Source organism: Vitis vinifera, chromosome 13 (assembly GCF_030704535.1).
Source record: "Vitis vinifera cultivar Pinot Noir 40024 chromosome 13, ASM3070453v1".
Taxonomy (NCBI): domain Eukaryota; kingdom Viridiplantae; phylum Streptophyta; class Magnoliopsida; order Vitales; family Vitaceae; genus Vitis; species Vitis vinifera.
Window position 1 is genome coordinate 27,104,637 of NC_081817.1, and position 25,579 is coordinate 27,130,215.

The window sequence follows — 25,579 nt, forward strand, 5'->3', positions numbered from 1 at the left end:
TTCTGTGGGGTGGTGGGGCTCTTGCGCAAAAACTGCACTTAGTAAGGTGGCCGATTGTGTGTGTAGACAAAAGTAAAGGAGGGTTGGGGGTTAAGAGTCTTGGTTCTTTCATTAGGGCTCTCCTTGGCAAGTGGGTTTGGCGCTTTGCAAACGAAAAAAAGGCCCTTTGGAACCAAGTGATTAAAAGGAAATACGGGGAGGAAAGAGGAGGGTGGAGATCTTGTGAGGCTAGGGAGGCCTATGGAGTTGGGTTGTGGAAAGCTATAAGTAAGATGGGACAGCTAGTAACCCCTCTTTTTGGCTTTGTGGTGGGGAATGGTAAGAATGTGAGTTTTTGGAAAGATAAGTGGTGTGGAAACACCCCTTTATGCGAGATTTTTCCTTCATTATTTGCTCTAGCAACGTCTAAAGAGGCTTGGATAAATGAAGTTTGGACAGCCGAGGGGGAAAGAAGGGGAAGTTGGACTCCTCATTTCAATAGGCCTTTTAATGATTGGGAGATGGAAGAAGTGGGAAGATTGCTTTGTTGCTTGGATGGGAAGATGGTTAGGGTGGATGAGGAGGATAAGGTGAGGTGGATGGACTCAAAGGATGGGGTTTTTTCGGTAAAATCTTTGTATAGGGCCTTGCAGCCGTTGTCTCTTGCTTCATTCCCTTCGAAGATTATTTGGAATTCTTGTGTGCAGCCCAAGTTAAGTTTCTTTGCGTGAGAGGCTTCGTGGGGAAGAATTCTAACCTTGGACTGTTTACAAAAGAGGGGTTGGGTTTTGGCAAATAGGTGCTTTTTGTGCCAAACGTGTGAGGAGTCGATAGACCACCTCCTCTTTCATTGTGAAAGAACAAGGGAAGTGTGGATGTTGTTCCTCTCTTTTTTTGGTGTTTCTTGGGTCTTTCCTTATTCGGTAAAGGAAACCCTTTTAGGATGGAGGGGCTCTTTTGTGGGCAAGAAGAGGAAGGTGGCGTGGCAATTGGGACCGTTATGCTTGTTTTGGGTCATTTGGAAGGCTAAGAATACAATTGCTTTTGAGGACGGTGTGTTGTCCATTCAAAAACTAAAAGTTTCTTTTGTGTATTTACTTTGGTCGGAAACCAAATTGTAGATAAAAGATAGTCCTTCGACCTTAATAGATTTTATAGATTGGGTGTGTTTGCGATAAGGGAGAAGGTTTTTTGTGTTTTCCTTGTTGTTTGGGTCCTTTTGTAAGGGGGTGAGTTTATCTATACTGTAATTATGTGAGTCGCTTCTTTAGCGCCTCTTTGCTATACAGTTTTCTGTTTATTGATCAAAGAAAAAAAATAGGTACGAGGGAGTGACTTAGAGATAGCATCCGCCAAGTAAAACCATGCATTATTCTTTTGATAGTAGATTTGTGATTTGAGGTCTTTAACTCCATGGTTGTTGCATCCGCATTGTCTCTAAGAGATTGTGTAAATGGTTTTCCACTTAAAAACCTTTGTGTATTGTACATTGTTTATTCTTTTCCACTTCCCTATATCAAAGGAAAAGGTAAAACATAAAATAATTTTGGGCATAAATCAATAAACACCTATTCACCCCCTCTAGGTGTATCATAATCAAGATCTATAAACTTTCACCCCTCATTCACATTTTTGTTTCTTCCATGAGAACTCCAAAAGACACTTTGTAGGGTTCCACTCCAAACTGACCTCCTTCACCACAAAGCAGCCATGCCATTTGAATAAGTTCTCTAACTAACCTCAACATCAAACACCAAAGACATCAAAGGATACATGTTTAATTGTAATGACTCCTAGTCCTGAATGATGAAAATAGCAAGAAAAATCTCTCCTCTCCAAGCCAACACAAATAATTTGCCACCACATTCTCTAACAACTTTGATCCAAAACATATTTGGGATTATTTTCTAAAGTTATTTCTGTGTCACCCATGTCTAACAAAAACATTGTCCAGCACATCCCTTGCATCAAAAATATCAATCTATAAAAGTCATTATACCCTTCCTAACTCATCTCCATAGACCAAATCATATAAAACTTACTAGTCCAAGAATCCCACTAACCCTAAGGTAATTTATTCTAGTCCAGTTTAGTAGTTGTTTCTTGAATTCAAGTTTCTATATCAATAGCAAGGAATGACTATTATAGCAAAACTTCTTTTTTTTTTTTAATAGGTAATGAAGATTGTATTAAAATTAAAAGGCATACACAACGTATACAAAGCAACAAAAACCAGAAAGTGCGAATACACAAAAACAAGCAACCGCACCCTACGAAGAGCCTAACCAGTCCACAAAATCGATCAACAACATAGAACCATCCCCAATGTACAATCTAACCCAATCCCAAAAAAGATACAAAAAAAAAACTTTTAATTGTTTGGTCCAAGCTTGCACAATTCTTAAAAGCTCTCCTATTTTTCTCCCTCCATATGGACCAAAAGAGGCATAAAGGAGCAACTTTCCAAACCTTTTTCTTTTTTTATGTCCACAAAGAAGCCACCCAACTCAAGAGCATCCCTTTCACTGAAGAGTGCATCACCCATTATACATTGAATAGAGCAAAAATCAACTACCACAAAATACACACTTTCAAACAATGAAGGAGGATATGATTCCCCATTTCTTCTTCTGCCTTGCACAAATAGCATCTATTAGGCATCCTCCAACCCCTCTTTCTGAGTTGATCCTAAGTCAATATCTTAGCCTAAGTTGCTTCCCAAGCAAAAAAGGTAGCTTTTACAGGAGCCCAAGAGTCCCAAACTGTACTATAAGGGAAAGGTTTCATTCTCCTACTTGCCAATAAGTAGAAAGACTTAACTGAAAAGTCCGCCTTCTTTGGCATACTAAAATCAATTTAGATGCCCTAAAAAAAGGGTAGTGCAACCCATGGAAACACTTGTATATCTAATAAGAGCAAAAGTAAAGCAACCACTCCACTACAATACACCACCACCCACGCCTTCCATCCCGCTCATCCCAACTCTCACGTCTACCACAACTTAGCAATGACCAAAATTGGTAGGTGGAGCATTTTACTCCATCCCTTTGGGCTTCAATCTTAGAACAGTCTAGTGTAACCACATTAGACTTAATGTTGCTAGATTAGAGCCTTGTATGTTTGTCTAGGAGTATGTCGAAGCTTCAAGCTCAATCAAAAACCTCTTCCAATTGGCATACTAAACTTTTATAGTATTTATTTAAGTAATTTTGATCTGTTAAGGTCAAGGTGTGATTAGGGAGAATGTTGGTGGCATATTAAGAACCTTCTCTAGACCTGCTAATATGGTATTTGCTATAGAGGCAAAGATTCAACCTCTTTCGACGAGGTTGCTTTTGGCTAGAAATTTAAGGTTGTCCCATCACATAGTGGAAATGGATTCTACTATTGTTATCTCTTGGACATCATTGAAAAGTGAGGTCTTTAGAACTCTTCGGTGTTGAGCATAAAGAACAAAAAACAAAAAAAAAAATTTGGAATGTTCCCTCTTCTACTTCAAACCCAACCAATCAACCAAATCCATCATAAACATGGATATCTCCTCTATCTATTGGAGTAGGTTTCTCCACCTCTGTTATCTATTAGATTTGTAATTTTGGGAAGGATTTCTCATCCTGCATTTGCACAGTGAATATGTTTTGTTTTTAATGAAAAAAGAATTAAAAAAAAAATAGATGCCTCAAAATAAAGAATAAGACATTCCACAACATTAGACATAAGAAAGGATTCCAGTGCTTGCTTCAATTGCTCCAAGTTTTTGAATGTCATTTGATTGCTCTCCCTCCAAATAGACCAAAATAAACACAATGGAGAAGTCATTTTCACTCTATTCCGCCTCTTCCCAACAAAGAACTAATTCCAACTTAATAGCATCGGTCTTGTTCAAGAACAAATCACCCAAGCTATCCCAACATGGAAAAGATTAGTTGCCACAACATTCTTGCTAAGGCACAATGTAAGAAAATGTAATCAACAAATTCTTCTTCCCTTTCATGTTCCCTCAAAGACAAGCCTGTTCTTTTCATCTAATACAAGGTCAATACCATTCCCACATTGCCTCCCATGTTAAAATAAAATAAAAAATAAAAAAACCCACTATGTTAGAGTCCATGAATTCCAAACAACATTAATTGGAAATGGCTCTATGCCCCTCCTTCCCCCACCCTACCCTCCTTTTTCCCCTTGGACGCCAAAAAGGAGTGGAAAGCTTTATAATGAGAACTATTCACTCTTAGAATCCAACTAGGCCATTCCATCCCCTAGTCCCCATCTCGCTAATTGCAGAAAGGCCTCCCCCATATCTAACTCCCAATCATGAAATTGTCTTGAAAAGCATGGGCTCCAATGGCTCCTCTCCTTGACCTGTGACCCCCTCCCCTTCCCCAATCTACTATGCACAAGCCTTTGAATTGGTTATGGCAAATAAGGCAGGAAAAAAGTCCCTCAAAGATGAATCACCACACCACCCATCTAACGGAAACTTGACTCTTCTCCCATTCCCCATAGTAAAGTGAACTCTACTTTTAAAAATCCCTCATTTGTTCCTAATTGTCTTCCACAATCCTACTCCCTTAGCACACCAAAGCACCAAATCAAACCCATAACCACTTCTTCCCAAACCTCCCTATTATAACCCATTTCCATCAAGAATATCTTTGAGAGGCAAATCTCCAACTCCACTTGTCTAGAATAGTAGCATTGAAAACAGAAAGATTTCTGATCACACATACACCGAAAGTATGATTGTTGTTCAACCAAATCTTTAACATTGCTAGAAGTTCAATGTCCTTTCAACTAGCTTACTTGATCAACCAATTAGGTAGCCAATTTGCTAGTTCAGCGTAGGACCTTCCAATTAAAGACTTCTATTGATTTTTTTTTTCCTCCTTGCACATTGGTCCTTATTTGCGCTCTAGACTTCTTTTATCTTGCAAGTATTTTTTCAGTTACTGATTCTAGCCCCTCTTTTTTTTGCTTTTTCTTTTTTTCGGTCAAATCTTGCTTTCGAGAAGTGTACACATCCTTCTTTTGTATATTCTTGTGTAATTCAGCTAAATGAATTGTTTGTTTCTAATTAAAAATAGCAAGTCTCCTCCAAATTGCACCAGTTCCTATTTCCATATATACCAAGACAAAAGGCAGTTTCAGCCAAGTGATTTGATTGCGTCTTGTGAAAAACCTTCAATTCCATACTCATGTATTCACTACACCAATACCGGCAACCCATCTTGCCACATCCAAAAAGAACATAAATGTCCAAAGGTGGTAGGCATCTTGCAGCCCCCCTATAAATAAAAAATTCACCAATTTAGTAGAACCTATCATATATATTTTTTTATCTGAAGAAGCTATCATATTTGCATACATTTGATAAGAACCATTTAAAGGAAAATCCATCTTCACTGATGCATGGACCATCTTAAAAAGGTCACCAATGAGACTATTGGCTAAGGCAATGAGTTAGTTATTCACCATAGTTTTTTTGGTTGCAGTATCCCTAGTATCAAATACTAACTTGACCTGCATCCATCAGGCAGCTAAACAAATATTGCAATCAGAACTAGTATACGTTAGCCGCGTCTTTTGTGGCTAGACATATAGGTTCTTTTGTAGGAGATTTTACACCTTGGTGAATTGTAGCTAGATTTCCTTTTTTGAACTAGTATATGCTTATCCACCTTTTTAATCAGACTTTGTAGAGAGAATATTGTACCTCTTGGAAGGAATTATCATCTTTCTCTGTACTCACCATTTTAATGCAATGAAATTGGCGTTTTTTATAAGAAGAAAAATGTAGCAATCAGGACTAGAGAATGCAACTTACAATTTCATCTTTAGGATGTTCATAGGGAGGCAGGCTAGCAAGTTCTAGTTCAGCAGCAACAAGATCTTCCTTAGCTTTTGAAATTCTTTGTTGACGTGATTCTTCTTGCCTCCTCAACTCTTCCATTTCATTGTATTTTCCTCGTGCTTGCACTCCCTATAAGAGTACAAATATCTATCAGAAATAATAATGAATAAATGAATCTCGCAACAAGTTGTCAAAGAAGCACAAAACAGAAGCAATAAAAGTAAGAAGCTCAAAATACCAAACGATTTTCCTTCTCTAGAAGTTCCATGCGCCTCTTAGAATTGCCATTCATGAGCCCACTAACTTTTTTGCATTTAGCATCTAGTGCTGCTTTCTCCTGCCTCTGTTTCCTGCAGCCAACCAAGTAATGATTGAACATACAGCATAGAACAACCAAAAAGGAAAACACTGAAGAGTGAAAGAGTGGGTAAGGGAGAGAAAGGGCTTATCGCTGGCCAAGGCTTTGGATCTTTCCACTTTGTTGTTGAAGGGACATTTTTCTATAGTGATCTCATCAGTATCTAAGTCAAAAAGTCCTTGGAAAAATGAACTATGGCTCAACTAGACCTAAGTCTAGCTAGCAGCTTGGATTGTTCCTTCCCTTGGTCCCCACATTTTGCTAATGAGCTAGAAAATTGATTAGCCAAATGTGGAGCCAAACAGATGTTTTCTTTTGTAAGGGATTTTTTACCCCCTCGAGTTGTACATTGTTAATTTTTTTCTGTTCTTTTTTTTTTTCCTTTTTTTTATTAGAAACAACGATTTAATTATATTGAAATATTAAGTACATTGTTACATATTTTGTCCATGTTATTGTTCCATAATTCATCAGCATAGCTATCTTGTTACTCTTGTTAGGTTTTTCCTCTTTTGAATCATCTTTTGTATTTTAGAAGGATTTATCATTCTTTGCTTGTACTTAAAACATCTTTTGCTTGTACTAAATAAATATTTTGTTTTTGATATTATAGGGGAAAAAACCTTCATTAATTTCTCTAATCAAGGAAAGTAGCGCCAACTTCCTTGTCACCTAATCTTAAAGTTTACAATAAATATTTCTTCTTAACTTTATCTAATTAATCTTCTCAAGTCCTCTTCCCCCTTGCACTTTTCATTTGGAAATCAAAAGATCCATCAAAGGTCAAGACGTTTACTTGGTTAGTGACCAACAAAAAGGTTAACACCAACAACTTGCTTTAGGTGAGAAGGCCTTTCAAAGCATTTAGCCCGAATGTTTTGCGCTCTATGTATGGGTAGTGGAGAATAAATAGATTATCTTTTTTTACATTGCCCAATGACCTTGGAGTTATGGCGCAAACTACTTAAACTAGCTAGTTTAGCTCAGGTTCCTACTAAAAATGTTAGTCACATGTTGACAATTTCTTTTAGGGGTTTGAGAATCACTTCCAAAAGCAAAGTGCTATGGCAAATTGCTTGTCTTTCATTGATTTGAATAGTTTGGAGGGAAAGAAATGCAAGGATCTTTGAGGACAAGTGTAGTTCTACGAAATGATGTGAGATCTAGTCTACTTCTATTCATTTTTTTGATAGGAAACAACAGAGGGATATATTGATAGAAAAAAGAAGAACAAGAGAAGGATGAGAAATCCTCCCACCAAGGAAAAACTAAACTACAATAATACAAATACTAGATAATACTAAGTAAAAACATACAAACTCTCTAGATTAGACCAACCCATTGGAATTACACACTGCTAGCCAATCAAGTTGTAACACATTTAGGGGAGTCCCCTTAAAAACCTTGGAACAAAAAGCCCAAAGAGAAGCAAGGAAATGAATAGAATCCCAAAGATTCTCCGAATTCCTTACTTTATCCTAAAAAATTCTTGCATTTCTTTCCCGCCACACAACCCAAATTAAAGCAATGCACTCAGCTTGCCACAAAACTATTTTTTTGATAGGAAACGACAAAGGCATATATTGATAAAAAGGAAAGTACAAGAGAAGGATGAGGAATCCTCCCACCAAAGAAAAACAAAACTACAATGAAACAAATGCGAGAAAATACAAAGTAGATACAGACAACTGCTATAAGTTAGGCCAACCCAATGGAGTTGCACGCCGCTAACCAATCAAGGTGTATCACATTAAGGGGAATCCCCTTAAAAACCTTAGAACAAAAAGCCCAAAGAGAAGCAAGGAAATGAATCATGTCCCAAAGGTTCTCTGAATTCCTTGTTTTATCCTAAAAAATCCTTGCATTTCTTTCCCGCCACACCACCCATAATAAAGCAATGCACGCAGCTTGCCATAATACAATCCCTCTCTTAGAAGATCCAAAACCATTAAAATTGGTAGATAGCATGTCAAAGATGCTCCTAGGAGGGACCCAATCTATCTTTGTTAACTGAAATAATCTGTACCATAACCCCATCGTCAGAGGGCAATGAAGAAAAAGATGATCTACTGTTTCTCCCTGCTTCATGCACAACATGCAAATGTCGGGACTAAGTGCTTTGTAGGGTCTTCTCAACTGTAGCATGTCGTTAGTATTTACCTTCTTGTGAGCCACTAACCAGACAAAGGACTTGATTTTGAAAGGGACTTGAGAATTCCAGACTAACTTGGTAGGGAAAACTAAAGGCAAACCAGAAATTTGGGATAAGGCAAGAAAGAAAGATTTGACTGTGAAAAGTCCTGAAGAAGATAAAAACCAAGATCTCTTATCTGGAACCGAAGATGATAAATGTATATGATCAAGAGACTGCATGAGACTTTATAAATCTTCTATCTCGGAATCGGAAAGGTTACGACGGAAGTTAAAGTTCCAAGAGAAGGGGCGAGTGGATCCGAGAATTGAAGAAATAGGAATGTTTATATCCATGACTACTCTAAGTAGTCTTGGATAACGGACCCCTAGAGGTTGATCCCCCCACCACAAGTCTTCCCAGAACCGAATTCTTTCCTCATCTCCTACCATGAACCGAGTAAACTTGGAAAAATCTTGGAAAACTTGTGCAATAGCTTTCCAAGGACAACGATGTGACCATCTAACAATAATGTTGGCGTCCCAACCATTAGAGTGTGATCCATAAATGCTTAAAATGACCTGATGCCACAACGCTGAACCCTCCCTGGGATACTTCCACAACCATTTCCCTAAGAGAGCGGAATTCCGTAAGGAAATCCTTCCGAGACCCAAACCCCCTTTCGTCTTCGGATTACACACTACATCCCAACTAACTAGATGATCTCTTTTGCCTTCCCCAACCCCAGACCATAAAAAATCTCTTTACAACCTCTCAATTCTTACTACCACGGAGGCGGGAATCTTAAACAAGGAAAGGAAGTAACAAGGCATATAAGTGAGATAAAATTGAATGAGAGTTATCCTACCTCCAAAAGATAAATACGCCTTTTGCCACCCATCTAATCTGCTCGAGATCCTCTCAATCACAGGATCCCAAAAGCTACCAGACTTGGGATTCCCACCCAGAGGAAGACCCAGGTAGAGTATGGGCCACCCAGAAGCCTTGCAATCAAGCAACTCGGCCAACCTATGAAGATGATCCTGACCGAGGTTAATGCCATAAATATTACTTTTGTCAAGGTTAACCTTCAGCACAGAAATATGCCCAAACACTAGCAAAACGCTCTTGAAAGTTAGCAAGTCCTCTTCTCGAGTACTAGAGAAGAAAATGGTGTCATCTGCAAATTGTAAATGGGACACCCTTGTTCTATTCCTACCCACCCTGAAACCCTCTAAAGCATTTCTTTCCTCTGCTCTCAATAACATCCTGCTCAATACATTTGCTACTATGGTGAACAAAAAGGGAGATAAAGGGTCTCCTTGTCTTAAACCTCTAGATGTCTTAACCCACCCTTTAGCGTTTCCATTCACTAGAATTGCAAAAGACACCGAGGACAGACAACCTCTTATCCATTTCCTCCATCTAGGATTGAACCCCTTTTTCTCCATCACATGGTCCAAAAAATCCCAACACACATGTCGGAAATGATGGACAGCATGTCGGAAATGCTCCTCGGGGGAACCTAATCCGTCTTGGCTAACTAAAATAATATACGCCACAACCTCATCGTCAAAAAGCAATGTAAGAAAAAATGATCTGTTGATTCTCCGTGCTTCATGCATAGCTTACAAATATCAGGACTAATAGCTTTGTAGGGTCTTCTCAATTGTAGCAAGTCATTAGTATTTACCTTCTTGTGTGTCACTAACCAAACAAAGGACTTGATTTTGAAAGGGACTTAAGAATTCCAAACGAACTTAGTAGGGAAAACTGGAGGAAAACCAGAAAATTGAGATAAGGCAAGAAAGAAAGATTTGACTGTAAAAAGCCCTGAAGAAGATAAAGACCAGGATCTCGAATTTGAAACCGAAGGTGATAAAGGCAAACAATCAAGTGACCGCATGAGGCCTTCTAAATCTTCTATCTCAGAATCAGAAAGGTTACGGCGGAAATTAAAGTTCCAAGAGAAGGGACGAGTAGAACCAAGAGTTGAAGAAATAGGAATATTTTTATCCGTGACTACTGTAAATAGTCTCGGATATTGGGATCCCAAAGGTTGGTCCCCCCACCAAAAGTCTTCCCATAACCGAATTCTTTCCCCATCTCCTACCACAAACCGAGTAAACTTGAAAAACTCCTAAAAGACTTGTGCAATAGCCTTCCAAGGACAATGATGTGACCATTTGACTATAATGTTGGCATCCCAACCATTGGAGTGTGATCCATAAATGCTTAAAATAACCTGATGCCACAAAGCTGAACCCTCCCTAGGGTACCTCCACAACCATTTCCCTAAGAGAGCGAGATTCCTTATAGAAATCTTCCCAAATCCCAATCCCCCTTTTGCCTTCGGATTACACACTACATCCCAACTAATAAGATGATCTTCCCCAACCCCTGACCATAAAAAATCTCTTTGCAATCTCTCAATTTTTGTAGCCACTGAAAAATTGTAGGGAAGGATTTCTCATCCTTTCTCCATACCTTCATTTTCAATGAAAATGTGTTTGTTTCTGATTAAAAAAAAAAAAAAAGTTTACAATAATGATCTTCTGAAAATGTACATGTAAAAGTGATAACTAAATGACATAACATAAACAAAAGATTCAAAAGATTCCTACTTAAGCTAAGAACTAGATGTGGTGAGCATGGAATGTCCATGCATGCACTAAACCATATAATATCCCAATTCCCAATATATATTAGATAGATTCTGAGCATTCACATCATATGATATCTTAAAATATATGAGAGAGGGAGAGCATGTGAGTACTTGGAAAGTTGGCAAAAGTGACAGAGGGAGAAAAATTGTTTCATATTTTATGACAGTGACTTATCTCTTTAAGTGATTTTACTTCATTATCTTTATGTTTTATCACTTGTGTGATTAATAGTAGGACCTATTAGGTATTTGAGTTCGGTAAAAGATGGAAGAAAGAATGAATGGGATGTTGACCTTGTTAATAGTATAGATAAAAATGCAAAATATGTACTTAACAGTGCTCAGTGTTGTGATACTCTAACTTTTCAACTTTGTCCAATGGAACCTTGTCAACACAACATGACAAAGAATGGGTGTAGGATCCTTGTTGGACACTCCTATTTTGCCTGTCAATATAGTTATTTTGATCTTTTTTTCTAAAAACAAATATGGATAAAAGAGAAGAAACGATTCTTTTTTTTTAATCAAGGGTAAGTTATTTTTTACTTGTTGATTTCTCATTGATTTTTTTATAATATAATATTCAAGTCCATTCAAGATCTTTTTCAACTGAGTCTCTATATCCTAAAATTTGAGATATAAAGGATCAAATACCTAGACACACATCCGAACCAAGCCCACGTACTTAGGCCTCAGGTTCACCATACTAAAGCACCTATCAAAAAAGTCACCTTACCAAAGCATTACACTTTAAACAAGTTCCATTTTCTACACCATGTAATCAAGAACTTATATTTAAAAAGAAAAGAAATTCAAGAGCACAGTTGAAGTTAAGATCAGTTTAGAATTAAAAAATTTCAAGCAAGCATATTCCAACTCCACATTTTTCATAATTTAGTTTTCTCCCACACTTATTGGGAAATATTATTTTCATGAAATATATTTTTTAGATACTGAAATTTCATATTCTGTATATAAGTAATTGTATGAGCCTAAATTTTTTTTTTTAAAAAATTATAGATGTAAGCAGAGACTAATAGGAAAAACTGAGCCCAATAAGAAAATGAGATTCCCAAAACCATAGAGGTAAACAAGATTATTCATCGATACATCACAGACATCAACATTCAATTCTAAGGCATCAATGAAGCCTACTTGACAAAATATGATGTTTGTTTTATCATAAAATCCCCAAAATAAATATTATTATTTCAGAAGTTCCAATAAACTTAATTTTTTTTTTTTTTTTTTTTGATCAGAAACGAAGGAGAATATATTGATATAAGAACAGATACAGGAGAGTTCCAATAAACTTAAATTGCAAGTTCCAATAAGTCCCATAATAAATATTATTATTTAAGAAGTTCTAGGTTCCTACCAACCCTCAACCAATATACTTAAAAGAAATGATGATCATATATTAGTATTACTCTTAACAGCTAAAACCAAGTGAGAAACAAAATGCAGAAAGTATCCAAGAAATATCACATAAAAATCAATAAGTAGCATTTCATGCTAAATTGTCAATGGTCAAGATTTCCTTTGAGAGGGAGCATACTAAAAAACAAATCTTCCTAAAAGGGAAACCTCCTTTCCGCTGCCCTCAAAAGCTTAAGAGAAAGATTAAATATTGCTATACTGTTCCAAATTCACTCCTTCACTGAAGCATTTTCATCCAACTTTTTTTTTTTTTGATAAGTATTTTCATCCGACCAATTAGAAGGAGCCAAAATGATTGAGGAAACAACTTCCATCTCCAGCTCACAATAATTAAATGTTCTAGCAACATCTTTATATTTTTGTTATAATCAAAAGAAAAGTTTTCAGAATAAAAAAAAAAAAAAAAAAAGGAAATGTGTCAAATGAAGTCACCATACTCTATAGGTTCTCTGATATCATTCAAAGTCTTAGCAGCTTCATCCAACTTCTTTTTTGCATCATTCTCCTGCTCTTTAGCTTCCATATATCGGACCTTCTGCATATCGTACTTCAACCATGGCAGTTTCTTTTTCATGGATTCAACCTAAAAACAAATGTGAAAAGGAATCAGCATCATCATTCATGAATGAAATTAAAGATACCCAAAAAACAGAGACAAAATAAAAACAATTCTGTTGGAAACACAAAACTAAAGAAAAACCTTTGCTAGAAGTTCTTGTCTTTGACGGACACGCTCAACATCTTTTTCTCGTTCAGAATTAAGTGTCTTCAAACAATTCAACATTTCCCCATTCTGCTCGACAGCCTAAACCAAAAAGAGCAAAGCATTAAAAAGAATGGTATATATCATAGTATAAAACAAGTCATGAAAGAAACATTGATATTGTTTATAGGGGAAATGATGAATTTAGAAACTTACTTTTTCAAGTTTCTTCAGTTCTCTACTTTTAAGAACAAGAGCACAATGTTGGACTGGTAGTTGAGGATCACCAACAGCCTTTTCTGTTTCTTCTAGAAGTTGCACAGGAGTTAACTTAGCAAATTCAGAGACCCTGTCTTGTGGCAAGAACTAACCACCACCAACCCCAAAACGAAAAATAAGAATGAAAGGAAAAGGAAAAAAGACAAGAAGGTAGCCCAAGATGAAGGCCCTGATTCAAACTCATAAGTCAGATACACAAAAACTCATACTGGTTGCAATAGATTCACTTATAGTATCATGAAGAAAAATTTGAGCATGCTAGATGATAGATAAGACGAAAAAGAACCCCATCAACAACAATCCAAGGATGTTTTGAGCATAAGTAGGAACTCACTTGAGTCAAATTGTTGACTTGGATATTGAACCTTCGAACGATTTCAATTACATCTTTTTTTGGCACCACTTTGCCTGAAACCAAAAGATAAATGCAAATAACAGTTATATTCCTCTTCTTAGCTAGCACAAACGATTTCTTTTAAGTTCAACAGCATCATGTAGACGATTGAGAAAGAGACAAAGACAAAGAGATAGAGATTTTGTAATATAAGCCATAATATGTGTATTCAAAAGAGGCGCTAAAGAAGCGACTCAAATAGTTACAAAATTAAGAAGCTATAAGTTCTTAAGACAACAATTGATGAACAAAAGAGTAACAAATTTTAGAACCATATAGACACAACCACTCCAAATAAGAAGGATTTTATTTGGAAAGATACATTTTCTTAATTACTTTTGACACCAAGGAAAATGCAGAAGCTTACACCAGCTACTTGGGATCAAAATAAAGAAACAATGGTAAAAGTAACAAAAAAAAAAAAACCTTTAGAAGATCCTTCTCCAAAACTTTTGAAGTGAAATTTATAATACATTAAGTCCCCACAGGCATTTAAGCCAACATGATTCTTCACATGGCAATAATAACTATCGTATTAAGTGGTAGAACTAGACTTGCATAAGGAGTTTGAAAAGAAGAGTGGATTATGTGGAGCATTCCAATCCCTTTTTATTAAGGGGATGATTGATTATAATTTATAACTAAGTCAACCTTCATTTTCCCTTTTTTACCTGTCAAAAAAGAAAAAAAAAAAATCATTTCAAAAATGCTAAACTAAAACAAATTTTCACTTGAAAGGGTAACTATAAAACATCTAATACAGCCTAGCCAATCAAATCATTATTTGACTTAAGATTATTACAAAAGAGAGAGAGAGAGAGAGAGAGAGAGAGGGAGAGAGAGGGAGGGAGAGGGAGTAAATATTCAATAACTTCACAAATCCTAGTTCTTATCCAAGAACATATATTGCCTCCTTGGACCCACCTACCTAGCTACCTACAAGTGAAACAATAGCTTGCTTTATTAAAGAGAGCTATAATGTTCAAACAACCTAAGACAAAAATTATGGATGGATTTTTTTTCAATCTCTTTCTGAATCCAACCTAGGATAAATCAATTTTCATTTAATGGTGAAGTTTTGCCAATAGATTCCCAATGGAGATATAAAGTTTTGCCAGTGGATTCCCAATGGAGATATAGGAGGCTAGGATTGAAGCCCGCCGTCATCAAGATTGTGTGGTTTATGGGCATGTGATTACTACTCAAAAAGAGCATATTTTAAACAGTAATTCCAATGAATTTCACATATTTTGAGTAGTAATTAGGCCTAAAATACTCAATTGACATGTTATTGCTCTTGCAAAGGTTATTAACAATATTTTAGAGTTGTGGAGTGATTTCAATATGTAATTAATGATAAATTGTGTGATCAAAGATATGAATCTATTTAAAGAGAGCAAAAGGTGATGATGATTCAAATATGCATCGCAAATGGGTGATTTCACTTATTGAAATTGAAAAGATCATTGGGAATAAACAATGTTGATCTCATGAAGAAAGATGTCCAAATTGAGTTTGATTCATGTTTCCATTAATGTAAATTGGTTTGGAGTTGCATTTGGAATTGTTTGGAGGTGGCTAACTTGATATGGAAGGAAGAAGTGCGAAAAATTGTGGAAGAGAGCTTAAAAATGAGAGGGATGGAAATTTCGCATGAACATGAGAAATTTAGCACAAGCATGCCAAATGAACTAGAACCAAGATTCGTCATAAATCTATTGAAGTTGATTTCATATGACTATGCAAGATTTCACACATACATGCCAACTGGATCAAAGGGTTAAAAAGTGTATAATGTAGAGAAGTTTGGAAGAATTGATTTCACATGACTATATGAAATTTCACACAAGCCATGCCAAACTTGTCACCTATTTCAATTTTACATGACCATGCAAAATTGCTGATTTTTGGCTCCAATCTCATATTGTGAAATTAGAAGATTCTAGAAGCCTAATAATATGATGCCAAGTGTCATTCATGTAATTAGCCTATAAATAGGGGTTGAGATCTTTTAGGACAGACTCTTTGGAAATTTTAAGAACTTTTATCATAATTTAACTATCTTGTAACTCTTATTCTTGTTTAAAAATATAATAAAATACAATGAAATCTTAATTGATTCATGCTTAAAAATTGATTTTGAAGAGCCATGATTGTGAGGTTATGTGCAAACTTGATATAGAGAAAGCGTATGATCATGTGGCCTGGTCCTTCTTGTTTTCGGTTATGGATATGATACTATGATGGGTTTTAAGAAGAAATGGCTAGGGTGGATGAAGTGGCATATTTTCATAGCTAGGTTCTCTGTTTTGGTTAATGGAACCCCCTCATGTTTTTTCCAAAGATCTAAGGGACTAAGCCTGGGAGATCTCCTCTCACCCTATTTATTTGTGATTGTTATAGAAGCACTCAGTTGCCTCCTAAAGGGAGTTGTGCCTAAAGGGAGCTGTGGATGGGGTTTTTTTGTCGACTTGTCAGGTGAAAGGTAGAGATGGTGAAGAGGTTCAAATTTCTCACTTATTGTTCGTAGATGATACACTTCTATTCTTTCAGGCTTCTCAGGATCAGATGACGTATTTATGTTGGATCCTTATGTGGTTTGAGGCCATTTCAGGGTTGAGAATTGATATAGATAAAATTGAGTTAATCTCAATGGGATGTGTGGAACATGTGGAAGACTTGGCTACAAAGCTTGGTTATAAGGTCGGGAGTCTCCCTTCCTCTTACTTGGGGTTGTCATTGGGTGCTTCTCTTAAGTTTGTGACTGCTTGGGATGGAGTGGAGGAGATGTTTCAAAAGAGATTGGCTATGTGGAACAGACAATACATCTCTAAAGAAGGGAGGATCACCGTGATACGGAGTACTTTGGGTAGCCTGCCCATTTATTTCATGTTCGTGCTTTCTATACCTAGGCTAGTCAGATTGAGGTTAAAGCAAGTTTAAAGGGATTTTTTGTGGGGAGGTGGGGCTATTGAGTGGAAACCTCATCTTGTAAGGTGGGAGACAGTCTTCTTAGACAAAAGAAAAGGAGGTTTGGGGGTTAATTGTTTTTCTACTCTCAATAAGGCTCTTCTTTGTAAATTGAGTTGTCGGTTTGCCAATAAGAGAGGAGCCTTTTGGAATCAAGTGACCAAGGGAAAGCATGGGGAGGAACGAGGGGAATGGTGTTCTAGGGAAGTCAAGGACGGGTATGGTGTAGGGTTGTGGAAAGCAATTAGGAAGGAGTGGCACATTGTCAGTACCAGACTTTCTTTTGTGGTGGGTAATGGACGAAGGGTGAAATTCTAAAAGGATAAGTGGTGTGAGGTTTTACCTTATGTGATTCTTTTCCCGTATTATTTGCTCTCACCGTTTCCAAGGACGCTTGGGTAAAAGATGTGTGGAGTTTGCCCCCTCTTCTCTAGATCATTCAATAATTGGGAGGTGGATGAGGTGGACCGATTTTTGTTGTGTTTAAATGGGAAGAGAGTGCAAAGGGATGAGGAGGGTAGGGTGCTTTGGACAGAGACAAAAAACAGGAAGTTTTCCTTTAAGTCTTTCTACAAAGCCTTACAGTTGGGTTTTCCGACTTCCTTCCCAACGAATATCATTTGGAAGTCTTGTGTGTAGTGGGAAGCAACGTGGGGAAAAGCTCTTACTTTGGATCAAATTCAAAAAAGAGAATGGCCCCAAGCAAATAGATGTTATATTTACCAAATGCATGAAGAATTGATAGATCACATCCTCCTCCAATGTGTTAAGACTAGGGCTTCATGAGAGATGTTTTTCACTATTTTTGGGGTGCATTGGGTGTTGCCATCTTCAGTTAGGGCAACACTTTTGGGTTGGGATGGGTCATTTGTGGGAAAGAAGAGAAAGGAAGTATAGAGAGTAGGCCCCTTATGCATCTTTTGGATGATTTGGAATGCAAGGAATAGAATTGCTTTTGAAGAGGACATACTTTTCATCCAAAGACTAAAAAGTTCTTTTGTTTGTTTTCTTTGGTCAAAGACTAAATTGTTCATAAAGGATGGTTCTTTGACGCTAGTTGGTTTCATCGATTGGTCGGACTCTCGTTGAGGGTGGGAACATTTTTGTACCTCCATTTTGACAGTTTTTTTTGTTTCAGCTGAATGGGGGTGGGTGTATTGATCTTGTATACCTTGAGTCACCATTTTGGCGCCTCTTTTTAATATATATACTTCTCTTTACTTATCAAAAAAAAATTATTAGATTTTGTAGCATCATGTATTTTCATTACATGATCTATTGGAAGGTGATTAGAAATGAACTTAGCTTAATTGTGAATTATCAGTCAATGCAATTAGGATTATTAATTTGAGAATTTAATTGTTCTAGATTTAAAGCTAAATCAATCGATTTAGGTGAGATTTTAAGGTCTTCAACCTAAGTTGATGAATAATAGATCCTAATAACCTCTTCACCATAGAGATTGATTTCTACTTAATCCAGAATGCTAAAGCTTTTCCATTTGGTAAATTTTATTCCAATTTTGGCCAATTTTACCTTTTCATTATTTTAATAAATTACATTGTTGCTTCTTATCAATAAATAAATAAATAAATAAATAACCTCTTCATTTAAAATTTGTTTGGTAAATTCGTATGATTTTTTTACTACCTCACTTTTTATCATCGCCACCTCAATTCACATTATTTTCTCTCTTGATTCCCAAACACATCCATCATCCCAGTGGACAACACCTAGAGCCACTCTACTATCGTAGCTTTTAGTTTAAAATTTGTTTGATCGAGAGAAAGCTACTTTAGAATAGTAGAACAATCCAACGAATAGTATGGAGGAGGCTACCAAGTATAATCTAGAAATGATTGCCTTTGTAGAAAAGAAAAAAAAATCAAATTAAAAAAGGTCAAGGTGAACATTTTAAAAATAATTCTAACAACTAAATGAAATAATCTTGACACATGAGTCTATATCATGCGTTAAATCTGAACTCATAAATTTTTCCACATGCACATATGTATAAAGGTCAAATATCTTACCATTGAACAACCACTCAGACTTGTTACGTGTATCTATTTTGCGCATAATGGTAATCTGCTCCTCTTCAGTGTCCCCTCTCAAGGAAATCTTGATGTATCCCGACTCCTCCCCACGCTTCACATATGCACCAATACTAGAAGCCCTTCCAAGCAGCTTTACAAAAGTACACTTCTTAATTTTAGTTTGAAAAAGCTAACAATAAGAATCAAAACTTCACCAACCTGAGGATCACCGCCAAGACCTAGGGCAATGGCACACACGAGAGAGCTTTTCCCTGATCCGTTGGGTCCAATTACAAGATTTAAACGTGAACCCGGTTTGCATTTCAGATCATTGAATGTCATAAAATTATGGAGCTCAATCTCAGTTATATTCCCAGGTAAATAATCATCTTCCCCTCTAAAAGAAAAATATTTGAAAAAAAAAAAAACATTAGCACTCTGTGCAGTAACACTCGATTTGGTAGCTGAAAAGAAGCAAACAGATAATAAAACCCTAAATTTAATGCTATTTGAAGAGCAAAACCCACTTAAACCCAATAAATAAAAATAAAAAATAAAAATGCGAAAAGAAGTCATTGAAAGAAAGAAAACCAGTTCTATAGTCGGTCAGACATGCTTACAGACCTGGTGATTTTGGGGCGTTTAGAGCGACGCTCCGCCATTGTAGATTCTATTGTTGCGGCGTTCCGAGTGTCGAAATGCAGAATTGAAGCTCCAAGAAACCTTGAATCACCGGTTTTTGAGGGAGAGAGAGCTAGGGCTTAGAGTGAGAGATGGAGACAGAGAGATGATGGAAGTCACTGAGTGGACTCGAGAGAGAAGGTGAAATGGCGCCAACCCGGAAAGGTTGCTGTGTTAAACTGTTGCGAATCGGAGCCCCACTTGGAGACCCCTGTAAATAAATGTGCGTGAATGGCCCGATCGGTGAACCGTTTGGGCTTAGCCCCACCCGCCAATGCCCGCATTACTTCTGTTATCAACTGTTTCACTCGAAATGAGATGGTTTTTAGATATGAGTCAATAGAGTGTTCTTAATAATTATTTCAATGTTGTTTAAAGGTTTTGGGTTCAAGATATATGTGGTGAATATTTGCATTTGAATAGATAATGAAAGGAAAAAAAATTAATAATGAATATTTAGGTTTAGGAAATGAATATTAATATAAAAATTTAAATTAATGAATAAATGTAGAGGAAAAATATATTTATGTTCAAATATGTTCATTCCATTAAAAATCCTTTATTTTTATAACTGTTTTATTTCAAATATATTTGATAAAATAAAATCATGTTTATTTTTTTAAAGATGATTCCTAGATGATTTTTTTATGATTGAAATAATTTTTATAAATTCAAAATATTTAATTTTTAAAAATATAAACAAGAAATCTACTTTTTATTATTTTCATCTTCAATAAGACATATTTAACATTAATTGATTAAATTAATTTTTTCTAGATTTTTACAAAAAAAAATTATAAATTTAGTGTAAAAAAAATAAATAATGTGTTTAAATTAAAATTGGTAAATGTTATGATCAATGACCAAGGTGGTATTTATTTTTAAAATTTAAGAAAATTGGTTAAAAATTAATTTTATTATCTTAAAATTTTATGCCAAAAAGTATAATCTTATTTATATCTAATCGTAATTATTTTTTAAATTTTGTTTCACGATTAATTCAATTATTTGATTTTGAATCTCTACTTAAATTTTATATAAATCTTGAAATAATAATTTCACATATTTATTTTTTTGTTGGACTTTTTATTGGTAAATACGAGTTGTTTTTCACTTTTTTATTTCTTGAAGTACTCATATCAATACTAATAATCAATTTAAATGATAATTTAATATTTTTAAAATAATTTAATCTTTTTATTTTGTTACAGTTTTAATTATTCGGTGTATTACAAACCATTTTTAAAATTACCATCACAATCCTAAAAGCTAATTCAAAACTCTGGGTGTCAAGACCGCAGACCTTGCTGTTCCAAATGGGACCTCATGCACCTCCTCCCCATCCCACTTGTCTACCATTCCCAAAGCCTCCACCCCTCTCCTCCTCTTCCTACTCCTCCTCTCTCACCCTCACCACTCTGCACCCACCTCCCTCCTCCTCCCCTGCCTCACCCGCCGCCCACACTGCAGCTCTAGCAGCCTGTAACTGGGCCGGTTTACATCTTATTTGTCGTAACTTTCCAAAGGGGTTGGGCTCTTACTCGGGAAAAGTTCCCATAAAACATGACTTTTTTTAGAATAATAATTATATATATATGTATATATTACCATTATTAATAAAAGTACACATGCCAAAGCATGTGAGATGATATGAAAAAAGTCCTTAGTACGTGAATTTATTCTTTCAAGACTTATATAAAAATTAAGTAGAAATTCCAAATCAAATAATTGAATCAAACGTGAAACCAAATTTAAAAATAATAATAATAATTAGGATGAGATATAAATAAGATTACACGCTTTGGCACAAAATTTTATGATATTAAAATTATTTTTTAACCAATTTTCTTAAATTAAAATAATAAATACCTCTTTGGTCATTGGCCTTAACATTTACCAATTTTAATTTAAATATATTATTTATTTCTTTTACACTAAATTTAAAAAAAAAAAAAAGATTGTGTTAATTATTTTATATATAGTTTAAAATTTTTTTTCCTTTTATATTAGAGCTTTTTAATAAAAATAAGAACAAAAATGAATTAATTTGATCATGAAATTTGTGGATTTAAAAAAAAAATCTCAAAAACTTTAAAGAGAATAAAATTTATAATGAACAAGAAATTTGAAGTGTTTTTAAACTTTTAATGATAAATTTTGATAACATTAATTATATTAATAATGTGGTTTTAAAGAGAATGAAATTTCTAACTTTAAGACATTTTTGGAAAGAAAAAAAGTGAAGAGTAAATAAAAAATTAATGATCGGTTCTCATACATTTTCTTTTCAAAAAAGTAAAATAAAAAATTTATATTAAATTTAAAAATTCTTATGGAAAAGTTATTGACTTATATTATGTTGTTAAAAATTATTTTTTTAATTCGTTTTTAAAAACCATTATATATTTTGTAAAACCAATTATCATTTTTTGTTTCTAAAGATAGAAAATATAATCCAAATTAAATTAAATAATTTCATATCAAAGAAAAATATATAATATATCAAATTATTCTGGAAAAAATATAAAGAAAAATAAGTTTGATATATATATATATATATATATATATATATATCAAATTATTCAATCAATCCAAAAATATATAAAGGAAAAACTAAAAATATTTAAAAAAAAAATCAAAAGAATTAAAATCTCAATAGAAAATTTTTCATCATTTTTGTAAATTCTATTTCAAAATATTAATAATTTTAAAATAATGTTCATTCAATAATTATCTATGATGTAATAAGTGTTATTATTAATTCACTATTATTTAATTAAATATAAAATATTAAAAGATTTAAATATCTCAAAATGAATGAAAATCACTATTACAAGTATAAAAGATAAAAAGTATGAATTTTTTTTTAAATAATTTATTTCATTAAAGAAATGAAAGATAGGTTCGGATAAAAAGAAAAAATTAATAATAGATGTAAGTATTAAATACATTTTATTTATTTTCTTAAAACACATTCAAATATGATTTAAAATACTTCAAATTTGTTATTAAAAAAAAAACTTGATTTGTGAGAGAGTTCTAAACAAACCCTAACGATCTCAATTCTAAATTCGAAATTGGAAAAACACTTTGCGACGATCTCCTATCATAACCAAACTTCTCTCTATACACTTTGAGGCCTTCAAACATTTTGTAAATCTGGAGTATCCTCTTCATTATTAACGTAGTATGATTTGACATTGCCTCATTGAACACCCTGTTGAATATTTGATATGTTCCTGGGTATTCAAACATTGTCAATTCGTACGCCAGATTGAAGGGGATTCCTCCTTACAGTATAGCATCATTCAAGTGGTACCCGAGAACAACCCAATCAATCAAGGAATAAATTCAACCATACAGTGAATTCATCATCTTAGTCCTGAATTTTTCGATCCCCCTTATGTTTGTTTCTTGAGACAATCAAAACCCCATTTTCCCCTTAAAAATCCCACTACTATTCCCAAAAAATAAAAAATATATATATAAAAAGAAAACCCCATTTGTCTATGGAAAAGAAACTCTGGAATAAGGAAAAAGAACAAAGTTAACTGTCTAGTACCAACTCTCCATGAAGGCCTTATCATGGTGCAATAGAAACAGAGGACCAATTGAATGGTTTCCCATGACAATTAAAACCCCATTTTCCCCTTAAAAATCCCACTACTATGCACAAAAAAAAACTTCATTTGTCTATGGAAAATAAACTCCAGAATAAGGAAAAAGAACAAAGCTAATTATATAGTACCAACTCTCCATGAAGACCTTGTCGTGGTGCAATAGAAACAAAGGACCAATTGAATGGGTCCACTGTCTGGGTTCTAAATGGGTCCAATGTCGTACAGTCTTGATTATATGTATGATATGGTAAATTGGTAAGTTGATTTTTTTTTTAAAATTATTCACAACCAACGTAAAGCAAGGGTTGTGGCTGAAAAATGGTTAATTAGTTGGGTTAATTTTTAATTTTTCTTATTTAAGGCTTGGGTTTGCTTTTACAAACACCTGGCATAAATGATGGGTTGAGGGGTATTTTTGAAATTTTTTTTGATAAAGGTAGTTTTGGGAAACAAAAGATGTAAAATTACTCGTACTTTTATAAGTAGTATAGTATAGATTATAAATCCTTATAAAGGTATGTTTTTTTTTTTAATCATAATTTGAATAATTTTATATATAATAGAAGTTTTTTTTTTTTTTAAATGGGGTATTTTTGAAAAAAAATTGATAAAGGTAGTTTTGGGAAACAAAAGATGTAAAATTACACGTACTTTTATAAGTAGTATAGTATAGATTATAAATCCTTATAAATGTTTTTTTTTATCATAATTTGAATAATTTTATATATAATAGAAGTTTATTTTAAAAAAAATTTCACTTTATCTATGAGAAGTGAGAAAATAAAGTCTAATCTTAAATGAGAAAAACACCCAAGAGGGAGAGAGGGAGGGAGGGGGGTGAATTGGGTTTTAAAAAATATATATTTTTAAACACAACAAATTCAAGTACAAGAGAAGCAAATATAAAGAGATAGAGTTAGAGAAATCAAACTCAAATTTTAAAGTGATTCGACACTTCTTGCCAACGTCCACTCTCCTCAAGTTCCTAACCGAGTGAGGGTTCCACTAACTTGAAGCTTTAACCAAGCTTTTAATCACCTTTACACTTGGCTTCCCACTCCAATGGACTCTTACACATTCTCTTCAAGATTCAACTCACTTGAAGACTTTAATACTCAATTAACAAGAATGAACTTCTCTCAACCTAACTTAATAATAACTCAAATAAAAATCAAAGCGAGGATGACTCACAAAGGTGCACTAAAGGATATGCAAGTGAAGATTTAATGCATCAAGAAAGAAATGAGAGCTTTTAAGGCAATAACAAGTTGATAAACAAATAAATGCGGGTGTTATCTTACTCATAAATGAAGTGGAACTCTCTATTTATAGGTTTCTAACATCGGAAGCCAAGAAAATCAAAAAGCAGTCTTAACTGATCGAGTTAGGGGTCGACCGGTTCACTAGCCGTTGGAGCATTTAATGCTTTGGCAGGTTACTGTTACTTTAACCGGACCTCGATCGGAGGTCGATTGGGAAAGGAATTACCTCGACAGAGAAGGGAAGACTACTGGAAGAAAAAAAAAGTGTTTTTGCACTCCTCGACCGAACCTCAACCGAGCAAAGGGAACTAGTCGACTGATACCCTAGGCGGTTGCCCAATGCCTCGACCAGTTCACCATTTTGGGCCTAGAAACCTATCTTTTTATGTCTTTTCTCTTCTAACACTTAGGCAAGGTCTTTAGGTAAATTAATATGTCAATTTTGAAACGTTTTGCCTAAGGTACATTTGATAAAACTCAGGTTTCAATGAAACTGTAACTTTAAATAATAAACCGAGTTTTTCAAATATGCATGAAATAATATGTAAAACCTAAGTGCACCTATGCATTCATCTTACTTTGTTTCCTATGATTAAAGGGCTTCCAAAAGTTTTGATCTTGCATCCATTAGGTCATTTGATGAATTTCCAAATTAATACTTTAAATTCTTTATAATTCAAACCAATTAGTAACTTAACCCCGGTTTGTTATCATCAAAACCTGATTTGGAGAGCCCTTGGGCTAACAAGAAGCAATCATGTTCATCTCCCTTGCCACCTTGAAGTTATAATTTTTGTAATTTTTTGCATAAGGCAAACACTTTCAAATATTAAAAAATTCTATAAATCCTTGACCAAGAACAAGTTCTTAACAATAATTGTCTTAAGAAAGATAAAAGGGTTTTTAAAAATAAGTAAATAAATAACTCTTTTTAAATTTGTTTTAATTAAAGGGTTAATTTATCATGCACCTTTTAAGATGACTTAGTATAAATACATTAAGTCATCATTAGCTTCAAATTTCATGAATTAGCATTTCTATGGATGTATTGTCGTGTGAAACCAATAATGGATGGATGTATTTACATCCAACCTTAATAAATCTCAACAAAAAATTTAAATCAAATATTTAAAAAATAAATAAAAATAAAAAAGGAAGCCAGGTAAAAACTCCTCCTTAAAAAGGGTCAAATAAAAAGAGTATACTCGCT

The 25,579-nt window shown here is 34.5% G+C and overlaps 1 protein-coding gene across 1 annotated transcript in view; it reads right to left on the minus strand.

Annotated features, from left to right (window-relative positions):
- The window catches only part of LOC100249983 (structural maintenance of chromosomes protein 5), a 54,754-nt gene extending 34,966 nt beyond the window's left edge, over positions 1-19,788 (minus strand). The window contains exons 1-9 of the mRNA XM_002272374.5: positions 19,431-19,788; positions 19,026-19,203; positions 18,804-18,957; positions 13,741-13,814; positions 13,344-13,493; positions 13,125-13,229; positions 12,862-13,007; positions 6,069-6,180; positions 5,804-5,959 (exon numbers count right to left, since the gene is read on the minus strand). Coding sequence (XP_002272410.1) covers positions 5,804-5,959; positions 6,069-6,180; positions 12,862-13,007; positions 13,125-13,229; positions 13,344-13,493; positions 13,741-13,814; positions 18,804-18,957; positions 19,026-19,203; positions 19,431-19,468 — 1,113 coding nt within the window. The 5' untranslated portion in view covers positions 19,469-19,788. The remainder of the gene's footprint in view (positions 1-5,803; positions 5,960-6,068; positions 6,181-12,861; positions 13,008-13,124; positions 13,230-13,343; positions 13,494-13,740; positions 13,815-18,803; positions 18,958-19,025; positions 19,204-19,430) is intronic.
- Positions 19,789-25,579: the final 5,791 nt, after the last annotated feature.